Source organism: Bacillus rossius (genome assembly GCF_032445375.1).
Source record: "Bacillus rossius redtenbacheri isolate Brsri chromosome 9 unlocalized genomic scaffold, Brsri_v3 Brsri_v3_scf9_2, whole genome shotgun sequence".
NCBI classification, from domain to species: Eukaryota; Metazoa; Arthropoda; class Insecta; order Phasmatodea; family Bacillidae; genus Bacillus; species Bacillus rossius.
The window spans coordinates 31,460,541-31,479,081 of record NW_026962013.1 but is presented as its reverse complement, the minus strand read 5'-3'; the positions used below and the strand labels follow the sequence as shown (position 1 = coordinate 31,479,081).

The 18,541-nt window shown below is 37.9% G+C and overlaps 1 protein-coding gene across 3 annotated transcripts in view; it reads right to left on the bottom strand.

Moving 5' to 3' along the window:
- LOC134542931 (sushi, von Willebrand factor type A, EGF and pentraxin domain-containing protein 1) overlaps positions 1–18,541 on the bottom strand; it is a 259,383-nt gene that overhangs the window by 92,534 nt on the left and 148,308 nt on the right. For 2 of the 3 annotated variants that reach the window (XM_063387537.1, XM_063387539.1), the window contains exons 8-17: positions 11,645–11,838; positions 10,947–11,106; positions 10,103–10,307; positions 9,075–9,244; positions 7,687–7,855; positions 7,003–7,182; positions 5,433–5,615; positions 2,861–3,043; positions 941–1,117; positions 166–368 (exon numbers count right to left, since the gene is read on the bottom strand). In XM_063387537.1, the coding sequence (XP_063243607.1) occupies positions 166–368; positions 941–1,117; positions 2,861–3,043; positions 5,433–5,615; positions 7,003–7,182; positions 7,687–7,855; positions 9,075–9,244; positions 10,103–10,307; positions 10,947–11,106; positions 11,645–11,838 (1,824 nt within the window). Of the gene's footprint in view, positions 1–165; positions 369–940; positions 1,118–2,860; positions 3,044–5,432; positions 5,616–7,002; positions 7,183–7,686; positions 7,856–9,074; positions 9,245–10,102; positions 10,308–10,946; positions 11,107–11,644; positions 11,839–17,539; positions 18,195–18,541 lie in introns of those variants that run through there. The other variant, XM_063387540.1, reaches the window with a different exon arrangement.

Below are 18,541 nucleotides of genomic sequence, written 5' to 3'. Positions count from 1 at the left end.
CGAAAACCCAGTATTAAAGATCAGAGACTACGGCCCCCGTAACAACGGGAACTAAAGACAGACAGACAACTAACTCACTCCTTTATTAATGTATATAGTGCACACTACTAATTTAACACCCGAATCAGGGTCACACTAGGACGTTCCAGAGTCAGGCCCACTCACGGACTTCCTGAAGCCCGGCTCCTCGCTGGACACCGTGATGGACTCGTCAGGGATGCCGGCGGAGGTCAGCCCCAGGTCCCCGACGGGCCGGCACTCCAGGTTGGGGGCGAAGCCCTCGCGACAGCGGCAGTGGAACGACCCGGGGGTGTTGGCGCACTCGCTGGACGCCACGTCGCACTGGCTGCTGGCGCACTCGTTGATGTCTGCACGGGGGCAACGCGTGCGGTCGTTAGGGACTGAACACTGGCGACGGCTGAGAGCTACTGCCAAACACTTCCGAACTCAAAACTTTGAGTGAGATCAGTGACCATGATGACATAAATATTTCCTATTGCCTTGTATGCACAGTCACAGTTGTCTCTGAAAATTATATATATATATATATTTCCATGAATTATAATATTATAAAAGTTAATTTTTTAAAATGGTGACCAGTGTAGCTGGCTTGTGATTAATGAACTGTATTTTAATTAGTGGCATAATGGCCATTTGTGTAAGATTATCTGTTAAGATGAGACTACTTTGGTGAAATAAGTATTAGGAAATATTTTAGCTTCATATTTGTTGAAATATTCATCATTTTTTTATGAATAATATCTTAATAACCATGTAAAATAATGAAAACAATAACATACATATGGCTGTTTTAAAAATGAAATGTAGGTACTTAAAAATAAAACCATAAAATCTTGTCCCTATTTAATTCCTAATCCACAAATGGCGCTTCGCAGAAGGGGGCCCCAGCGACTAGTTTCTGTGGAGACGTGGAACCCACCTTCGCACTTGGGGACGTTGAGGAACCGCTGGTCCGCGCCGCACTTGACGACCGCCGAGCCGGCGAGCTTGAAGCCCTTGTGGCACTGGACTCGCGCCTCGTCCCCGAAGTAGTACTCGCGGGCCGTGTCCGTCACGAAACCGTTCTTCACGGTCGGGAACTGCATGCACTGAGCTCCTGCGCAGGAACAAAAGAAATGTTTTTTTTTACCCTGAACGTGGAAATGAGGATTCTTGCACACAGTTTAAAATACCAGTAAGGAACTTTCCAAAATTAAATTAACTTCTCACTTGTGCCAATTCGATTAGATAGTGATACGTCTATAAAACTTCAGTCAATGTAACAAATGTATACAATACAACAAAATCTCCTTACTTAAATGGCTCAGTTTTACATTTTGCTTACACTAGAAGACCACAGCAGTGCGTTTCTTCACAAAAAAATGTTTTTAATTGTCTATCCAAAATTTTAGTAAGATGGGGTATGTATAAACAACACCTTGCTAAGCTTTCATAAGTAGTTACAGAATAATAATAATAATAATAATAATAATAATGATGATGATGATGATGATGATGATGATGATGATGATGATGATGATGATAATAATAATAATAATAATAATAATGATTGTGTATATTTCAAATGATAAGAGAAAATAATTAAATAGTTCTTATATTCTTATGTGGGTGACTTCAAAATTTGTTCCTAGTTCTACTAGGCCGTAAATTTTGACTTTGTAAGCATTAAAATATTCATTCTATGTATGTGTATAACTCAACTACGAGATCTGTGGGAAATATGAGAAATGCATGGTTAGTTCTAACCTACTTTTCTCTTTCCAACACCTGCTTTGACCTACCTTTGCAGTGATAATGGAAAAATAGTGCTTCGCTTAAAGCGAATATAGAGATGTGACTATAACTGGTGGCCTCTCTGGATGTATGTATCTCGTGGTCAAATAAAGGGGTCGACTCTTTAAAAGATTCTGCAACGGGTATTGTGAAGTGGTCAAGCCATGAAATATGATACCATATTTGCAGAGAAAATCCTGTGTTTTTAAATTTGAATCAAATTTCAAATTGAATATCAAATTATTCTCTAATATAAAATATTTTTCAAATAATATTTACACATAGGGTGAAATTTGCTTTTCACACTTCAAAGGTGACCAAAAAAATCTATTCAAAATACAGTAAAATGAAAAAGAGAAAAAAAAATACTGGCTAAATCTTACAAGGAATCATAACATAGTGGTTAAAGTGCAAGAAAATAAAAAAAAAAACCTGACAATAGATTTTCTTAATACGTAATAGAGTATTTAAATCATTTCAACTTAATCACAGATTATTTCTTACAAATAAAAAGCATGTAAGTTTGTGTTAAGTTGCAGGTTGTAGAAGACACATTGAAATTTATGATTGAATCTTCTTGGCTTCATACATGTTACACACTTTTCAACTAAATTTCTTGTGAACGAGTACCACTTGCTGTATATATATATATATATATTGGTAACGATTGGTTCAAAATATTAATCACATTAAACTAGAAATTTTGAAATACGTACTCACAAAACACCTACTACACAACTACACATTAAAACACAAACAAAACAAATTGAGTCGTGTATTTTTCGAAAACTGGCCATCTCCCTCATAACAGTTTTGCGATAAATCAAGGAAAACTGTTTACTCAATGATTTGTAGGACTTATACTAAATATTGTTTGCATTTTTTTTTAACACACTTCTACATCACAACATCCTTGAATGCCACATCATGGAATTGAGTAAACAGTTTTCCCTCGATTTCTCGCAAAACTGTTCTGAGGGAGATGGCCCGAGTTTCGGAAATACACGACTCATAATATGCCTTGGGCTGCGTCGTCCGCGACCCGGGGCACGAGGGGCACACTCACGCGTGCAGGAGGGCACGTCGCCGGACCACGTGCCGTTGCTCATGCAGAGGATGACGGGGTGGCCGGATCGCACGTAGCCCACCTCGCACTCGTAGCGCACGATGGTGCCGTAGCTCCGCCCGCCCCCGTTCAGCACCGTCAGGTTCGTGTGGGGCGACTCGGCCAGCGGCGGGCACTGCGAGGCTGCAACACAACCATCGCTCTCCTCACTCTCCTCGTCGCCGTCACGTCGGCCCAACTCTCACGCAGGCAGGGCCGGTGCAAGGTAAATTGGGGCGCCCCAGGCGAAAAACCTTAATGCACCCCCCCCCCCCCCATCCGGCCGGACACACCAAAAATTTTTTTTCCTTGCCTCAAAATACATCACATAAGCCTAAGATTTTGTCAACAATCAAATGTAAGCAGGCTTGTGTTTTTTTTTTTACTTTTTTACTTATTGCAAATCATAAACAGGTCACCGCGGACTTTAAATAATTACTTATATCAATGTAAACATTCCAAACTGTTTCAAAAATCCCATTTTCATCTAGTTTCAATAATCGTTAAATATGTTATATCAGCTGATATGTGTCGTCGCCGCCCCCAGCTACTTGGCGCCCTAGGCGGTTGCCTAGTTCGCCTATACGGACGCGCCGGCCCTGCACGCAGGCTATCCCAATTTACATTCAGTGTTCCAGAAACATGCAAAGGCAAAGTCATTGAGTAAGTCACAAATTGTTATAGCCATATCTAGAGACAGGAAAAAAATTCGCGAAATTATCTCGCGATAGGCTAAAATACAAATATAGTAGTTATACCTCAGTGTCGCCTCTGCTATCGGCTCACAACTCACCCTGGATGACTCTGGGCCAATGAGAAACACCCGACCAAAGCTTTATCGAATCACAGGCTGCTGCTATGTTGGGACGTCTCACAAGACAGCAGCCAACGAGTGGGTGACATTTGACCGCAGTGTACGCAGAACTGTGGAGTTCATCCTGGAGGTCATTGAACCCGCCAGATTTTTCCGGTCCCTAGCTATATCTTAAAGTACAGTAGAATCACGATCAAACCAAGTTAATGTGGACCACAAAATCGTCTTTGTTTTCGTTTTAAGTTGGCCCGGAGGTATCATTTCTCAGGGTGATGTTTTTTTCCAGCTTTCCTTCGGTGCAGATTCTTTCACGTCATTCCATAACTAGCCCAACGAGGAAATTACATCTTTGAGGTTAAATTTATTTAGGCTTTCCAACAACAGTTAGAACACTTCTAGGTTCTCAAGCAAAAGTTTCAAAACATGGCTCAGGTAACACAGAAACTAGGTTATTCAAACTCTGCTGTAGTAAGAAGAACTTTTCAAGAAAGTTGATAGATGGCAGCATCATCCAAATTTATGATATTCATTTGATGTTCAATAGGAATGCCTTATTCAATTTTTGATATAGTGATGGTACTCCATGATTGTACGATGAAATAGCAGCATGTCCTAATGTGGCACAACAACACAAATAATTGTATACTGCTAGTATTAAGACACTGATAAAACGATGGGATGGGTGTATTAATTTTGGTGGAGGATATGTTGAAAAATAAAAATAGTTATGAAGTGATTATTCCTATTAAGTTCATTTTTAATTATCTTTTGTGACTTTCTTATTGACCTACCCTCATATATTGTAATTCATATGACCACATTGATTATAAAAAAAATTAATAATGTACAGTACATATTTTTACCTTCCTAGCATTAAAGTTTAAGTTTACTAATGGTTTATGTATTTTTTTTACAGAAGCAATGCATATTTAATGTGTATCTTTACTGTAGAAATTCCTCTATGTAAATATGCTATTTTATGAATAAGCAAATTATGTGCATAAGTATTTTTGAATTAAATATATTCTGTAGCTTACAAGCTTTTATTAATGGTTATAAATGTAAATTATTTAACAAAACAAATTATTTTAAGAAATTTTGGCTTTTAAGGATGAACTGCGTCACAGTGGTAGTGATTACCGATGTTTCGCTCTGCATTGTAGCAGGCATCTTCAGGGTTCAAAATCAATCTGTTGACTCTCAAATGAAGATGCGTACTGCAATGCGGAAGTGAAAACATGGTGGTGCCAAAATAGCTCATCAGACAATGCCACGAAAGCCTGCAATCTACTTTAAATAAATTACTGAAATGCATTTACTCTATTCTAAATGAATGTCAAGATCATTTTGCGTGAGGTAGATAGTGCTTACCTGCCATACTAAACTATCAAGTTGTTTTGAAAGATTTATTTATTTTTATTATATACATGCAGTACTTCAAACATAAAAACTGTGGTTCAACGAGCTGTTTCAATATGTTTTGTGAACATGGTTGAAGTACATCTATAATATATACCAGGGGCATACACCAGATGAGGGAGAAGGAAAAGGGAATGTATCCCCTCTGAAATCCTAAAAAAAATATATATATATCATTACCACCAAACAAATGGAAAGAATTTGAAAGTAAACAGCGAGCAAAGTGGTTTTATCCTTCCCCCCTCCCCCTGGGAGAATAAATTCTGCATATGCTTCTTAAGAACTGTTCGCAGCGCTCACCCAGACACGTCGGCAGTCTCTCCCAGCGACCGTCGGCGAGGCAGGAGACCCTCTCTATCGGCTGGCCGGTGGGGAAGGCGAAGCCGGCGTAACACTGGTACATGGCCTGGCCGCGGTACGTCACGTTGGAGGAGCCGATGGAGAAGCCGTTGTCGATCTGGGGCACCGGGCCGCAGTACACCTCTGAAGAAAAAAAAATTGTTACAATCTAGCAAAAAAAAAAAAAATTAGGGTAGGGTCAATAAATTCCTCAAATGCCTTTAAACCTTTATAATTCAAAATATTTGATAATATTAAGGAAAAGATTCAAAGAAAAAATTTCAGGAAGGAAAATTCATAAATTCAAACACTAACAGTTGTGTTTTGTGTAGTTGCAAAGGACATTTTTATTAACTCTACAGAAAAGAAGAAATTAATTTTTTGTATCTATCCCCAGCTACACTGCTCTGGAATTTTTTTTAAACACTTAATGGAACATTTTATATACAAAAATAATTTTTTTTCACCCCAAATATATATTTTTTTCAAATTGAGGGTTAAATTTTTTTCTAAAATTATATTTCTGTGGTTTTGGTTATATATTATTATATACTATATCTAGTTTTGGATTTGAGGTTACCCTTTTAAGATTCGAATCCTAGATTTGGATTTGAAAAAAACAAAAAAAACTGATAGACCTATTACTACTACAAACTCACTGTATACTTTACTGGTGTTTTAAAATGAATAAAATTGTTTACACTTCTGGAATGAAACACAGTAATTGCTCTATGTTTTATTAATACTTTATGTTTCACTTTATAATGGATAAGCATGAATAATATTTGAAACAACTGGATCCCTGATGTTTTTAATTATATGATACATACGTAGTTAGATTTTGTAAAAAATGTATTTGATTGCTTCATAATTATATTTTATGAATGTTTACATTGAAATAATTTTTTAATTAACACAGTTGTAAATACATTACAAAGCTAAATTACAGGAAGTAAACACCATACAGGGATATAATTTTAACTTGAACTTCTGGGAGACGTCCTGTGTATGAAAAAGTGGACGTAGCACACAGGGGGTGGCCACATCTGCATGATTACATGGTACCAGAGTGATCTACACAACGTTGGTTTAAGGCCCGAAACACTGGCCAAAGTATTGTGCTTGCATTTGTGGGAAAAAAGATACCAAATTACTTTCTATTCTATGGAAGTGACTGTTTAACGACTCTAATTCATACTCACTTACCATCCTCAAAACGTGGTCAAGCATAGTTTCCGCAATGTTTTGGGCGGAAAAATACGGAGATCGCGTGGTAAAAAAAGTGATGACTACACTATATCTTCTGTTAAGAAGTTTTTTTTAAGGTACTTAGAAATTTAGACCTATTTACCAGCAAAAATTCTATGAAAGGGGTAAAATTGTATTAATTAATAGATCCAATGTTAATTTTTTTAAATTATTAGACATGAAATATTCTTAAATTGGATTTTCTTAAAATGGTTTTATTGTACATCACAGTGTGCTGCCTCCTTGATAACTCGTGGCACGCTCCCCCCTCGCGACGACTGACCTTGGCAGGCGGGAATATACGTGATGGACCAGTTCCCGCCCATCATGCACTCCGTGGTGATGCGGGGCCGCCCGGTGGCGAACTCCTGCCCCACGGGACAGGTGAAGGTGACGGCGGTGCCGAACGCGGTGTCGCGGCTGGACGCGAGGGCGCCGGCGCCGGGCAGAAGCGGCGGGCAGTCTGCGCAAGGGGAAACACACACGTGTGAACAAAGCCCGTGGCAATTGAGGTGTGCTGTATTTTTTTTAAAATTTATTTAATTTACCATATACATACCTGAATAAAAGAAAGAAGGCAATTTTGGTTTTTAATAACTAATGTATTTTTAAACATCTGGTTTGGATTTGATAATGTAGAATGTATTAAAAAGTGAGTAATACACAGTCAAGTGCTTTACGATAACTTTCCACTGTAACTCATATTAGTTACACACTTATAAAAAAATAATATATATTTTTACAGTATGTTATAAGAATTTTACGACACATAAAAACCATGTTTTAAGTAAATTTATTATTTATTATATTTGTATATTCAAACACACTGCTGTGAAAAATCACAGGACTACAGGCATAATGCTTACTCTTAGAAGTAAGTGTCAACAAGCTGTTTGATAATATCAACAGTTACCTACATGTTCAGCGTAAGAGCAGTATTAATAATCGACAGAAGAGAGCATCTCACCGGCGGAGAACGTGGCCCTCCACCCCTTGCCGTTGTGGAGGGCGTCGGTAAGGAAGCGCACCAACATCTCGCCGCTGGAGGCGGTCAGCGTGATCTTCGGCACGGTGGTCCCGGTGAAGCCGTCCCCGGGGTGAAGCCGCAGGCCGCTCACGCTCGCCCCATCGTACACCTGGGACAGTGGCGTGGCGCACTCAGAGCCCGCTCCAGGGAGGGGCACGCAATGTCTATAATCCTAACAAACAAACTACCTGCCCACTCCTAATTACATTACTGCAGTGTATGCACCTACGTATTTGGCAGTATTTGGCAACAGAGCGTACTGTTGGTAATGGAATAGGTTGGCAGGGTGTGAAGGCAGAAACAATGGAGGTTTCTGGCGGCGAGGTCAGTGTGTAAGAATGTTGCATGTAGTACTTTGATATAGATCCAAATGTGTCTTAGTCACATTTATGGAATATATAGCAATCCGCAATCATCATTCATGCAGGCGAAAAATGGGCGGGATAAAACCTCTACAAATCTCTTAAAAGTTTAGATGTTCGAACCTTTAAAACGAGTACTAATATCTTTACGATTCAATACGCTTTAACCGTTATCAATGTGATAAACAATGAGATTTTTTCCCACATCATATGTTTTGATGCCGATAGAAAACTGACTCAGTCTTTCAATATACTAAGACCAAAGATCTTCATTGTTTGGGTCATATATGCCAGTGCATTTAAGAAGTCCCATCTTATACCAAAAAACATACAATCATTCACTACAGTAACCATTTTATTGGTTGCTTCAAAATTTACTCAATTATCTCATAGAATGTTTGTCTATTTTTTTTATTCACTAATAATTTCCAAACTGTTTATCATAGGTAAAATTCTTAGAATACAGTTTTAATTTACACTGGTTTGATAAGGAATCAAGTGAATGAATATTTTAGTTGGTAAAACAAGAGCACATGTCTCCTTTGCCACCTCCTTAAATAAGCAGTTGCACGTGGAAAAGTGGTGCATGAAGTATCAAGTCGCTTATGTCCAAGTTAAAAATTAAAGATTTTCAGGAAGAGCCTCAGTTTTTCTTGATTAATTTATTGCAGTAGGTACAGGCATACTGAAAATGTCAAAAAAATTAAATATCTACCTTCCTTTGCCAGGCGTTACCTACTAAAGCATTTGCTATACTCACTAAAAAATATTTATTCGTAAATACAAAACTTTAAACTTAGGTATGTAATTAGTAATATAGTTGATTTATGATTTTTTGACATAAAATTCATGATTTATCTAAAACCGCACAAACTATTTCAACTGTATCTTAAAAATAATAGTGATATTTTTTTTTCTATTGCTTTTATAGAAAGAAGGAATTTGGTAAATATTGTGTGCGTTTACCTGGACGAAATCTGAAGGATGCACACTGAATTCATTGAACTTGAGCGACAAGGCACCGCTTTTCGGCCTCCTTATCTTGTAGAGGCACTCCTGGTTGGCAGGATATTCCGCCAGCCCCAAAGCTGGGGATGTGAAAGTTCCGTTTGTGGCCGTGAGAGTAGCTTGGCATCCTGAAACACAACATGCAATGATACACTTTTATCAAATGTAATGTTCAGTGAGGAAAAATCATTTTTTTTTCTTCAAAAAATTTTGTTTTTCTTTACTGCGCTGATGATGCTTAAGTCACTATATATAATTAATTAACATTTTCACTGGCTTACGAGATGTTTAATTATTTTTACATCACAAATTTTAAAATTTAGTTTTGAAAATGCAGGCTTATTACAGAACAGTACTGATCAAGACTAAACATAATTTCATAATTTACAACAGTTAACTATGTTTGAAATAAAATTTAAAAATTATAATCAAAAAAACTGAAACACATCTGTTAACAATTTGAATCTTGTTCATATTCGCATAAAATGTTAAATAAATGTTTTAGATGTAAAATAAAGTACATCATGCATGATGACAGGCAACAACTGTAAACAAAAAAAAAACTCCATACCTCAGCATAAACTCCACAAAATGTGTTTTATATAAATATATAAAATATGTATTATATATTTATATATAAACCCCAACAATTTTAAATTTATTTTCCTTTTTATTTCATAGTTAATAATCACTACCCAGCTTTTAATCTTGCCTTTTAAAATTTAAGTGACATAATTTTGGGCAGAAACAGAGTCAGTAGCTTGTGTTTTTAAAAAAACCAAGCCATATATCTTTATATTTCTTCATCTCATAAAATCTTTAAGGATAATCAATTTATTGTTTTTTCTTTCTTATCTGGAAAATATCATCCAAATTGATTAAATTTCAGGGTTAAAATTGTTTGAAAGATATGTTGTAGTTTCTATTGAAGAATAAGATAAAACCAGCAGCTCTGACGCCGAGATGTGAGTGCCGCGGCAGTTCACCTTGGGAGTATTTAATCTTGAACCCCCGCCGCGAGTCTCCCAAGCTGGTCTTGAAGTATAGGTAGAGCTGGCTGCCCGTAGACATCACGATGGGCGGGTTGTCAGACGCGGCGCCCGTCAGCCGAGCCAGCGGCTTGCTCATGGGGTTGTCGCCGTTCCTTATCAGGATGGAGTCCCTGTTCGTCTCCAAGTCCAGGTCTTCAATCTGCGGAGAAAATCTTCCATTAGTGTTCAGAAGACATGTGACAGTTCTATCACCCCTTACCCTGTGACATACAGCATATCTATTTTTAACACCATGTCATTATGGTTGGTATTGATAATTACATGAGTGGTGGATGCAGGCGAGGGAATAAGGGAGATATATCCACCCCCTGAAGTTATGAAAAAACTATACGAGATCTCGGTGAAGACGGTATGTTATTTTGGGCGATACAATATATTGAAGCATGTTGAGAACGATAATGTAACTGTCCAAACCCCCTTTTTTTTTACATAATTTTTTTTTGGGTACAAAATAATTTTTTTTTTAATCGCCCATTGATATAAATTCAAGTGTCCGCCACTGATTACACGTACTTATCTTACCGGTGTTATCCAAATTTTAAATAATACATTAATGTACTTGAAATTATGTAAGATACCAAATTTTTCTTTTCTGTATTTGTGTTTCACATGTTATGGAAACTTATTGACTAGTTTACTACCCCTGGAAAAGTTTTGTTTTCAGTGAATATATATCTCATTGGTGACTGAAGAGAGTACAAAAAAAAACCACATACACTTGTTTTCAGTTTTACTGTTCTTGTCACATTCATGATAGTTTTCTGGTTGCGCACACTACCTGCAGAGTGATGATCCTCCCAATCTGTGCCGTGATGATGTAGAGACACTCCAGACCGCCGGGGTAGTCCTGGGGGTATCCGGGAGACGTCAGCATTTGACCTTGCGGAGTGGCTCGCAGGGTTCCCCCACAAGTCTGAGGCTCCGTCTTCCACGACGCTCTGCGGTGACAGGAAAGGTGTTATTAATATTTATTATGTAGCTTGGTTTGCTCTTTGCAGCCTTAGTCTTGTTTCTGTAACTGACTTAATTTCCAAGCAAAAGTTTTAAAATTTACAAAAGTAGATTTCTTAATACCGTAGGTATAGCACTGCGCAAGGGTGTAGCCAAGAGGGGTGATATTGAGATACATCCTTTCCCAAAATACAGGGAAGCAAGTAATTTTAGCTTTTACAGCCAAACTTCAAATATTTAATTTTAATGCTTAACATTAATATTATTTCTATAAAAAAAAGTAGTGTTTAGGCAATCAAAAAAAAATTTCATAAAACTTTAGCAGACAATGTAATGTGCACAGTGGCAATAACTACGTGTATATGTAGTGTTAATAATGGAACTATGATTACTAAACTTATTACCTAAAAAACTTTACTGCTAGTGGCTTCTAGGTTGTTGACAGGAAAACAAAAATTAGTTTTAAGTTTGTTTCATAAAAAGTGTGAGAAAATAATTTTAATGAATTATTTCCGAAATGCCTACCTGAATCCTTTCCTCTCGACTGTGGCGTCCGTACTGAACTTGATAATCATGAAATTTGATGCAGACACGAACAGCCTGCTGCTTAAATCCTGTTTTCCAGACAAAGTTGCTAGATTGACCGATTTGTCTTCTGTGCGGCCACCAACCAGAATTTGAACGGTGTCGAATGACTTCTCAGTCTCAAATTCTTGGAACTGAAAGAAAATTGTAGAAGCCACAGTTCATCATAATAATACTGCATGAGAAGTACATCTCATTAAACAGTATGATGTACTGTAGGGTAGGAAATGTACATTAAACATTTTAAATCTAAAAACTAAATTTATAATGTGTAATCAAGGGTCCTAAATACAAATGGGAAGTGTAGCTGATGTTGCTTTCAGCCTGTGTGTTTTCTCGGGTTGCTCCTGTTCTCCTCACTAATTAATCCCATCTCATTTCACCCTTCATCCATTTCTAATTACCTCTAAATCAATGTGACTTTAAACCTTAATTAATTCATTTGTGTAACTCAAACTAGAGCAAAATATCAACTAACCTTTAGCGGGTTCATGCTTAACTGAACATTTTCTGAAGAACTACATTAGTATCTACTTTCAGTGTGTTTCCTCCACATGCCATGTTGTAAGTCTAAATGACCTGTAGGTATATGTCAAGCAATTTTGAAACTGTTACATGTTGCATTTGAGCTAAATCCTTTTCCGCTGTACACAAATGAAAATAAACCAAATTAAGAACCTATAAATTTCAAATGTAGAACATTTATAAGATGTAAGGTTGAGGGACTTCTTCCTATTGATGCACTAACAACCCAACTCATGTGTACACCAGAGTGTGAAAATGAACTCTCATCCCCAGTTTATGAGCAGTAAAAGTTTTTTTACAATGGCTGATTTAAAAAAAAAAATATGTGAACGAGTCTTTCAGTTCTCACCATAGATGTGTAAAATCTAACTTTGGTAACAAACAAATTCAAGTGTTCTCATGTTGCAAATGAAATTATAATATGAAATGTGGCTATGAAATTTAACATTGAATCCTTTCAAAAAATAATGCCGAGTGTGATAAATATATGAATATTGTGTTTTCAAGTACATTTCTTGACACATATCCAATGTAGTGTCCACACCCGCTGTTAAAATTCGCTGTCAGAGCAGCTTTATCAACTACTGACTCATTCAATTTGCAGAGCAAAATGTTAAACTATATAATGAAATGGCAAAATGTTAAACTATATAATGAAATGGCACCGATAAAAACAAAATTGACTTAAAAAAATACTAAACCCTGGTGTTAGACTTTATTTTCAACAAGGAATTTTATTAAAATACTGCCCATCTTGTTAAAATTCTTTAAACATTTAATACTACATTGTTTCCCTTTCGCATTGTGAACTTTGATTAGCACCATCATTACAGTTGGCAGCACTGTGGTTACACATTTCCTTTTCCATGCGACTTCAGTTCCATTCACTAAGTTACTCCTACCAAATGCCATATACAAGAGCTAAGATGTTACACATAAAAAAAAAGTTCAAATAAGCTTGAATGTTGTGTGTGCATGGATATTTTGTCCTTGTAGAAACTGTTAAATAGCGTTATTTTCTTTGAATTTTGTTGATAACAAAGCTTTAATCATAGTATGAACCAGCGACATTACATTTTGGTTGCAACTCTATTGTGTTGGTTTTTAGTTCAGATCTAATGTCTCGTCAGAAGTGAGATCATCAGAGACAGCAAACAAACACAGACCAGGGATGTTAGGGGAGGAGTCGGCCATGACCTGTAGTCAGGTGCCATCACAGCATTTACCTGGAGCGACTTTGAGAAACTACGTCAAATTCAAGTCAGGATGGCCAGACCAGGATTCAAACCCAGGTCCTCTAGAATTCGAGTCCGTTGTTTTTGTTGTTATTATTTCACAAAAAAACGACACGCCATCATGCTGATAACCATATCCTTTTATTCACATAACAGTCATTTCTTCCACACTTCTTTTCCTCCATTTACTCACTCTCCAAACTAAAGCAGTGCTACCAACTCGGTAGCTACAACTATACCTACGACACAAAATATCTTTATTGCCGATAACACCTCCCCTCAATAAAATATTTTTATGAAACAAACAATCTTTTCCTAAATTTGTCAAACAGTACACCACCAAGAGGCTTAGTAAAAATATCACCTAGTTGGTCACTGGTATTAACATAGTCCAACCTAATGATGTTTTCAAACAGTTTCTCTTTTACAAAACACTTCTTAATCTTTAGATGTTTGACTCTAGAGTTGTCAGTGGCCATATGTGCCAGCTTTATAGTAGACTGATTATCCTCTAACAGAGTGATGGGACCAACTTCTATTTTAAAATCATGCAACAAGTCTTTTAACCAACAAGCCTCACTGGCAGCTTGACTAAGAGCAACAAATTCTGCTTCAGTGGATGACAGAGCCACTGATTGTTGTTTTTTTGAAAACCAGATAACAGTACAGCCAAAAACCTTAAAGCAACAACCAGTTGTAGACTTACAGTCATCACTGCCTCCCCAGTCACTGTCCACATAGCCTACTACATCATCATTCCTGTTTCCATAGTAATTTAAACACATATTTAAAGTACCCTTGATATATCTAAGAACATTTTGCAGAAGTTTGTAAAGTAAAGTGCTTGCACAGTTCTGATATCTACTTAAGATTGTAACAACAGCACACAAATCAGGTCTTGATCCCATTGCAGCATACATTAAGGATCCAACTAATTTTCTACACTTTGACTCTATTTCCTCATTTTCTGAGCATTCCTTTTTCAATAACTCAAACTTGAAGTTTCTGTCGATGGGCAAGGACAAAGGTTTGCATTCTGACATACCATACAACTCAAGTAAGTTCTGCAGATACTGTTTCTGACTTATGGTTGTACGATTACTAGCTAAATCCTGCTCAACATCAATACCTAGAAACCTTTTTACACAACCCAGCTCTTTCATTTTGAAGGTGTTACATAGTGCATCTCTAAGATGACTGAGCTCATTTTTACAATTTCCAAAATATAGAATATCATCAACATACACCAACAAAAACGTTTTGGTGTTGCCTTTACATTTAGAATAAACACATGCATCTTTGTCAGAACGTACAAAACCCAGTGATGACATTACTTTATCAAATTTTGAGTTCCACAATTTGGGAGCATTTTTAAGGCCATAAATAGACTTATTTAGTTTACCAACAGGATACTCTGAATTTACACCCTCTGGTAATTTCAAATAGAGTTCCTCATCAATTTCACTGTTCAGGAATGCACTGCATACATCCATTTGCTGTACTGGTAAGTTCAGTTTGGTGGCCACACTCATAAACACTCTGAAAGTTTTAAGTTTTGCCACAGGAGCGTACAAGTTATACACATCACATTCTTGCTCGAAACCTCTTGCCACTAGTCTTGCCTTGTATTTAGTTTCCCCAGTTTCAGTCCCCTTTTTTGTGAACACCCATTTTGAACTAACTACTTCTTTTCCTTCTGGCACCTGTGGTAAGGTCGTCCAAGTGTTGTTTTCATGTAACTGCTGAAGCTCGGCCTTAATTGCCTCCTTCCAACATTGTGAGTCTTCCCTATTCATTGCCTCTTTGTAACTCTTCGGTACCGCATCAGTTGCTACGAGTCCTAGATCGTACTCTGAGCACCACGCTGGCTTTCTTACACTCCGTCCACTTGCTGTTTTAGGTGGCTTATCTTTGGAGGTTTCTCTGCTTGACACTTCAACTGGTCTCCCCTTTCTTTGGTCTCCTTCAGTCACTGCATCCTCAAAACCTTTAAAGGGAGAAGACATTCCTTCACTTTGTACGTCTTCCTCATCAGTACTGGAATTTGATTTTATTTGTTCATCTTCTTGAGTCAGGTCTAAGCCAATCATTTCAATGTCTTCTACTTCAGTTTCAGTCCTTGTTTCACGTCCCTTTAGTCTCACAAACACCACATCCCTTTTTATTTCAACTTTCTTCTTGTCTTTGAAGTAAATTCGATACCCTTTGGAATCTTCGTAACCAACAAAAACACCTTTCTCTCCTTTTGGGTCCCACTTCAGTCTCTTTTCTTTCGGTATATGGACAAATACCTCTGTTCCAAACACATGAATTAGTTTTGTCAAATCAACATTTTTCCTTTCCCAGACTTGATATGGTGTCTTATTATTTTCTCGAGCCTTTGAGGTCCTATTTAACACATACACAGCTGTATTTACTGCCTCTGCCCATAGCTGTTTGTTAAGCCCTTTCCCACTGAGCATTGACCTAGCAGCTTCCACTAAGGTGCGAATGTCCCATTCTGCTCTTCCGTTTTGCTCTGGTGTATAAGGTATTGTTGTCTGGTGTTGTATCCCATGGTCCTCAAGCAGCGCTTTCACTTCCTGATTCACAAATTCTCCCCCATTATCACTTCTAAGCACTTTCACAGGCAGACCTGTAGCTTTTTCCGAAAACTGTATGTAGTATTTCAGCTTCTGGGACACCTCAGATTTACTCTTGAGAAAGTACACTTGCCGGTAATTTGAGTAGTCATCTTTCAGTAGCAGAAAGTATCGAGACCCTCCCACAGACTCTACCTCCATTGGTCCACACACATCAGCATGTACCAATTGCATTGGAGCATCAGTGTGTTGTTTGCTTTCACCAAATGGTAATTTCTTCATTTTTCCCTCCAGACATGCTTCACATGACTCACTGTTGTCTGAGTACTTAATATTGTTTTGATTCAAGACACTTTTCACATAGTCCAGGTTTTGATGACATAAACTTTCATGCCACTCTCTCAACGAGCGTACCACCACTAAGCAGTCTTGTTCCATGATTACGTCCAGAATATACAAATTTCCCTCCTTATTTGCCACCGCACGAATCTGGCTGTCTTTATATACATAGCAATGATCGCCAGCCATTTTAACAGTATGACCCTTTTCAATTGCACTTGATACTGAGAATAGGTTCATTTTCAGCTCAGGGACCCACAATACATGGTTCAAGGTACTTTGCACATAATTCTGTCCATTGTAGACTTTCACATTAACTTGTCCGATACCTTGCACCTGAAGACTACGTCCATCACCAACGAGAACACATTTATTCGATACTGGTGTAAAGTTCATGAGGAGGCCACGTTCGAATGTCATATGTTCACTTGCTCCACTGTCCATGATCCAAGAGGTGGATCTTTTATGGTCCTCCAAATCACTTACACTACGCAATACACTTTCTGACATTACAAAGGCATTTTCATGTTTAGGCCTATACCTTTGCTTGCACTGAAACTTCAGATGTCCTTTCTTGCCACATTCAAAACACTTTCGTAAGTCTTTATCCTCTCTGCATTGGTTTGCCACATGTCCCAAGAATCCACACTTGAAACACTTTAATCCCCCTGTCTTCTTGACAGTGTTCCCTTTATATGATCCTGCCACCATAGCCACATCCTCATCCTTGATTTTAGACTTTAACCTCTCTTCTTCCACTAGTAGTCGTGCCACCAGGTCATCAAGTTTTTGTTTACTAGTTTCTACAGATTCCCATGCTGTCACAAAGTGACCAAATCTCTCTGGCAATGACATTAATATTTTTGTAATCGTGAACTGTTCCGACACTTCTTCTCCTGCCTGTTTAAGCAAGTGACACAATTCTTGTATTTTTGACAAATATGTAGACATGTCAGAACCCTGCTCATACTTAAACTGAAAAAAACGTTGTTGCAGTAAGTGTACACTTATACTCGACTGCTGCTCATACACACTAAGAAGCTTCCTCCACATCTCGTTTGCAGTGGTGCAAGTAAGTATGTGCATCATTGCATCCTCACTCAAACGCATTACAATAATACTCTGAGCCTTTGCATCTTTTTTTTGCCACTCACCTTGATCTTTTTCCGGTTTAATGTCTGTTCCATCCACAACTGAAAAAAGATTCATTCCCCGCAACAACACCGACACCTGGAACTTCCACACGTTCCAATTCTTCTGCCCCTCCAACTTTATCGCTCCCACGGTATTCATCCCTAGCTGCTCCATTTTTCCGGAGTCAACAAGCACCGACGATAAATTGTTGACGACGAAAGCGACTGAATGTGTACCACACCCCGGTACCGCTACTCCACAGAAGCTTCCCACGCCGCCATTACCACTCTGCAGAGAAACACGTTGCCGGCCTACACAATTTAAACATCTCTGGTGCGAAGATCACTCATGACTGTTATAAGCATTCTGGGCCCATAACCTGTTGTTATTATTTCACAAAAAAACGACACGCCATCATGCTGATAACCATATCCTTTTATTCACATAACAGTCATTTCTTCCACACTTCTTTTCCTCCATTTACTCACTCTCCAAACTAAAGCAGTGCTACCAACTCGGTAGCTACAACTATACCTACGACACAAAATATCTTTATTGCCGATAACAGTTTTACCACTGCACCAATTCGCTCTTTGAGTGTTCTTTGAATGATTCTGGCAATGGGGAAGAATGGTCTAAAGCATTTTTATGGACAAAAGCCATTGCTGGTTTTCACGGTATGTCATAGAGTAACCACAGTAATGGACAATAAATATGAATACACAAACACACAGAAAAACAAGTCAAAAATCAGCTGATGCTAAATGTTAAAACGAATAGACACCACAGAGAATTTTGTGGAAGGAATCAGTCAGAAAAAAATATCAGAGCACAGATAAACACAGTGGGCTGATGAGACAGACAAACCACAACCTTAAACAACACAGCGACAAACAGATAAACCCAACGATGACACAAAACAGATAACAAGGACAACACAGAAGCACACTAGGCTTCCTAACACAAATCAGTTGCAATGTTTCGGGAATTGTTTTAAATCGCTCTATGTGTATTGTTATTCA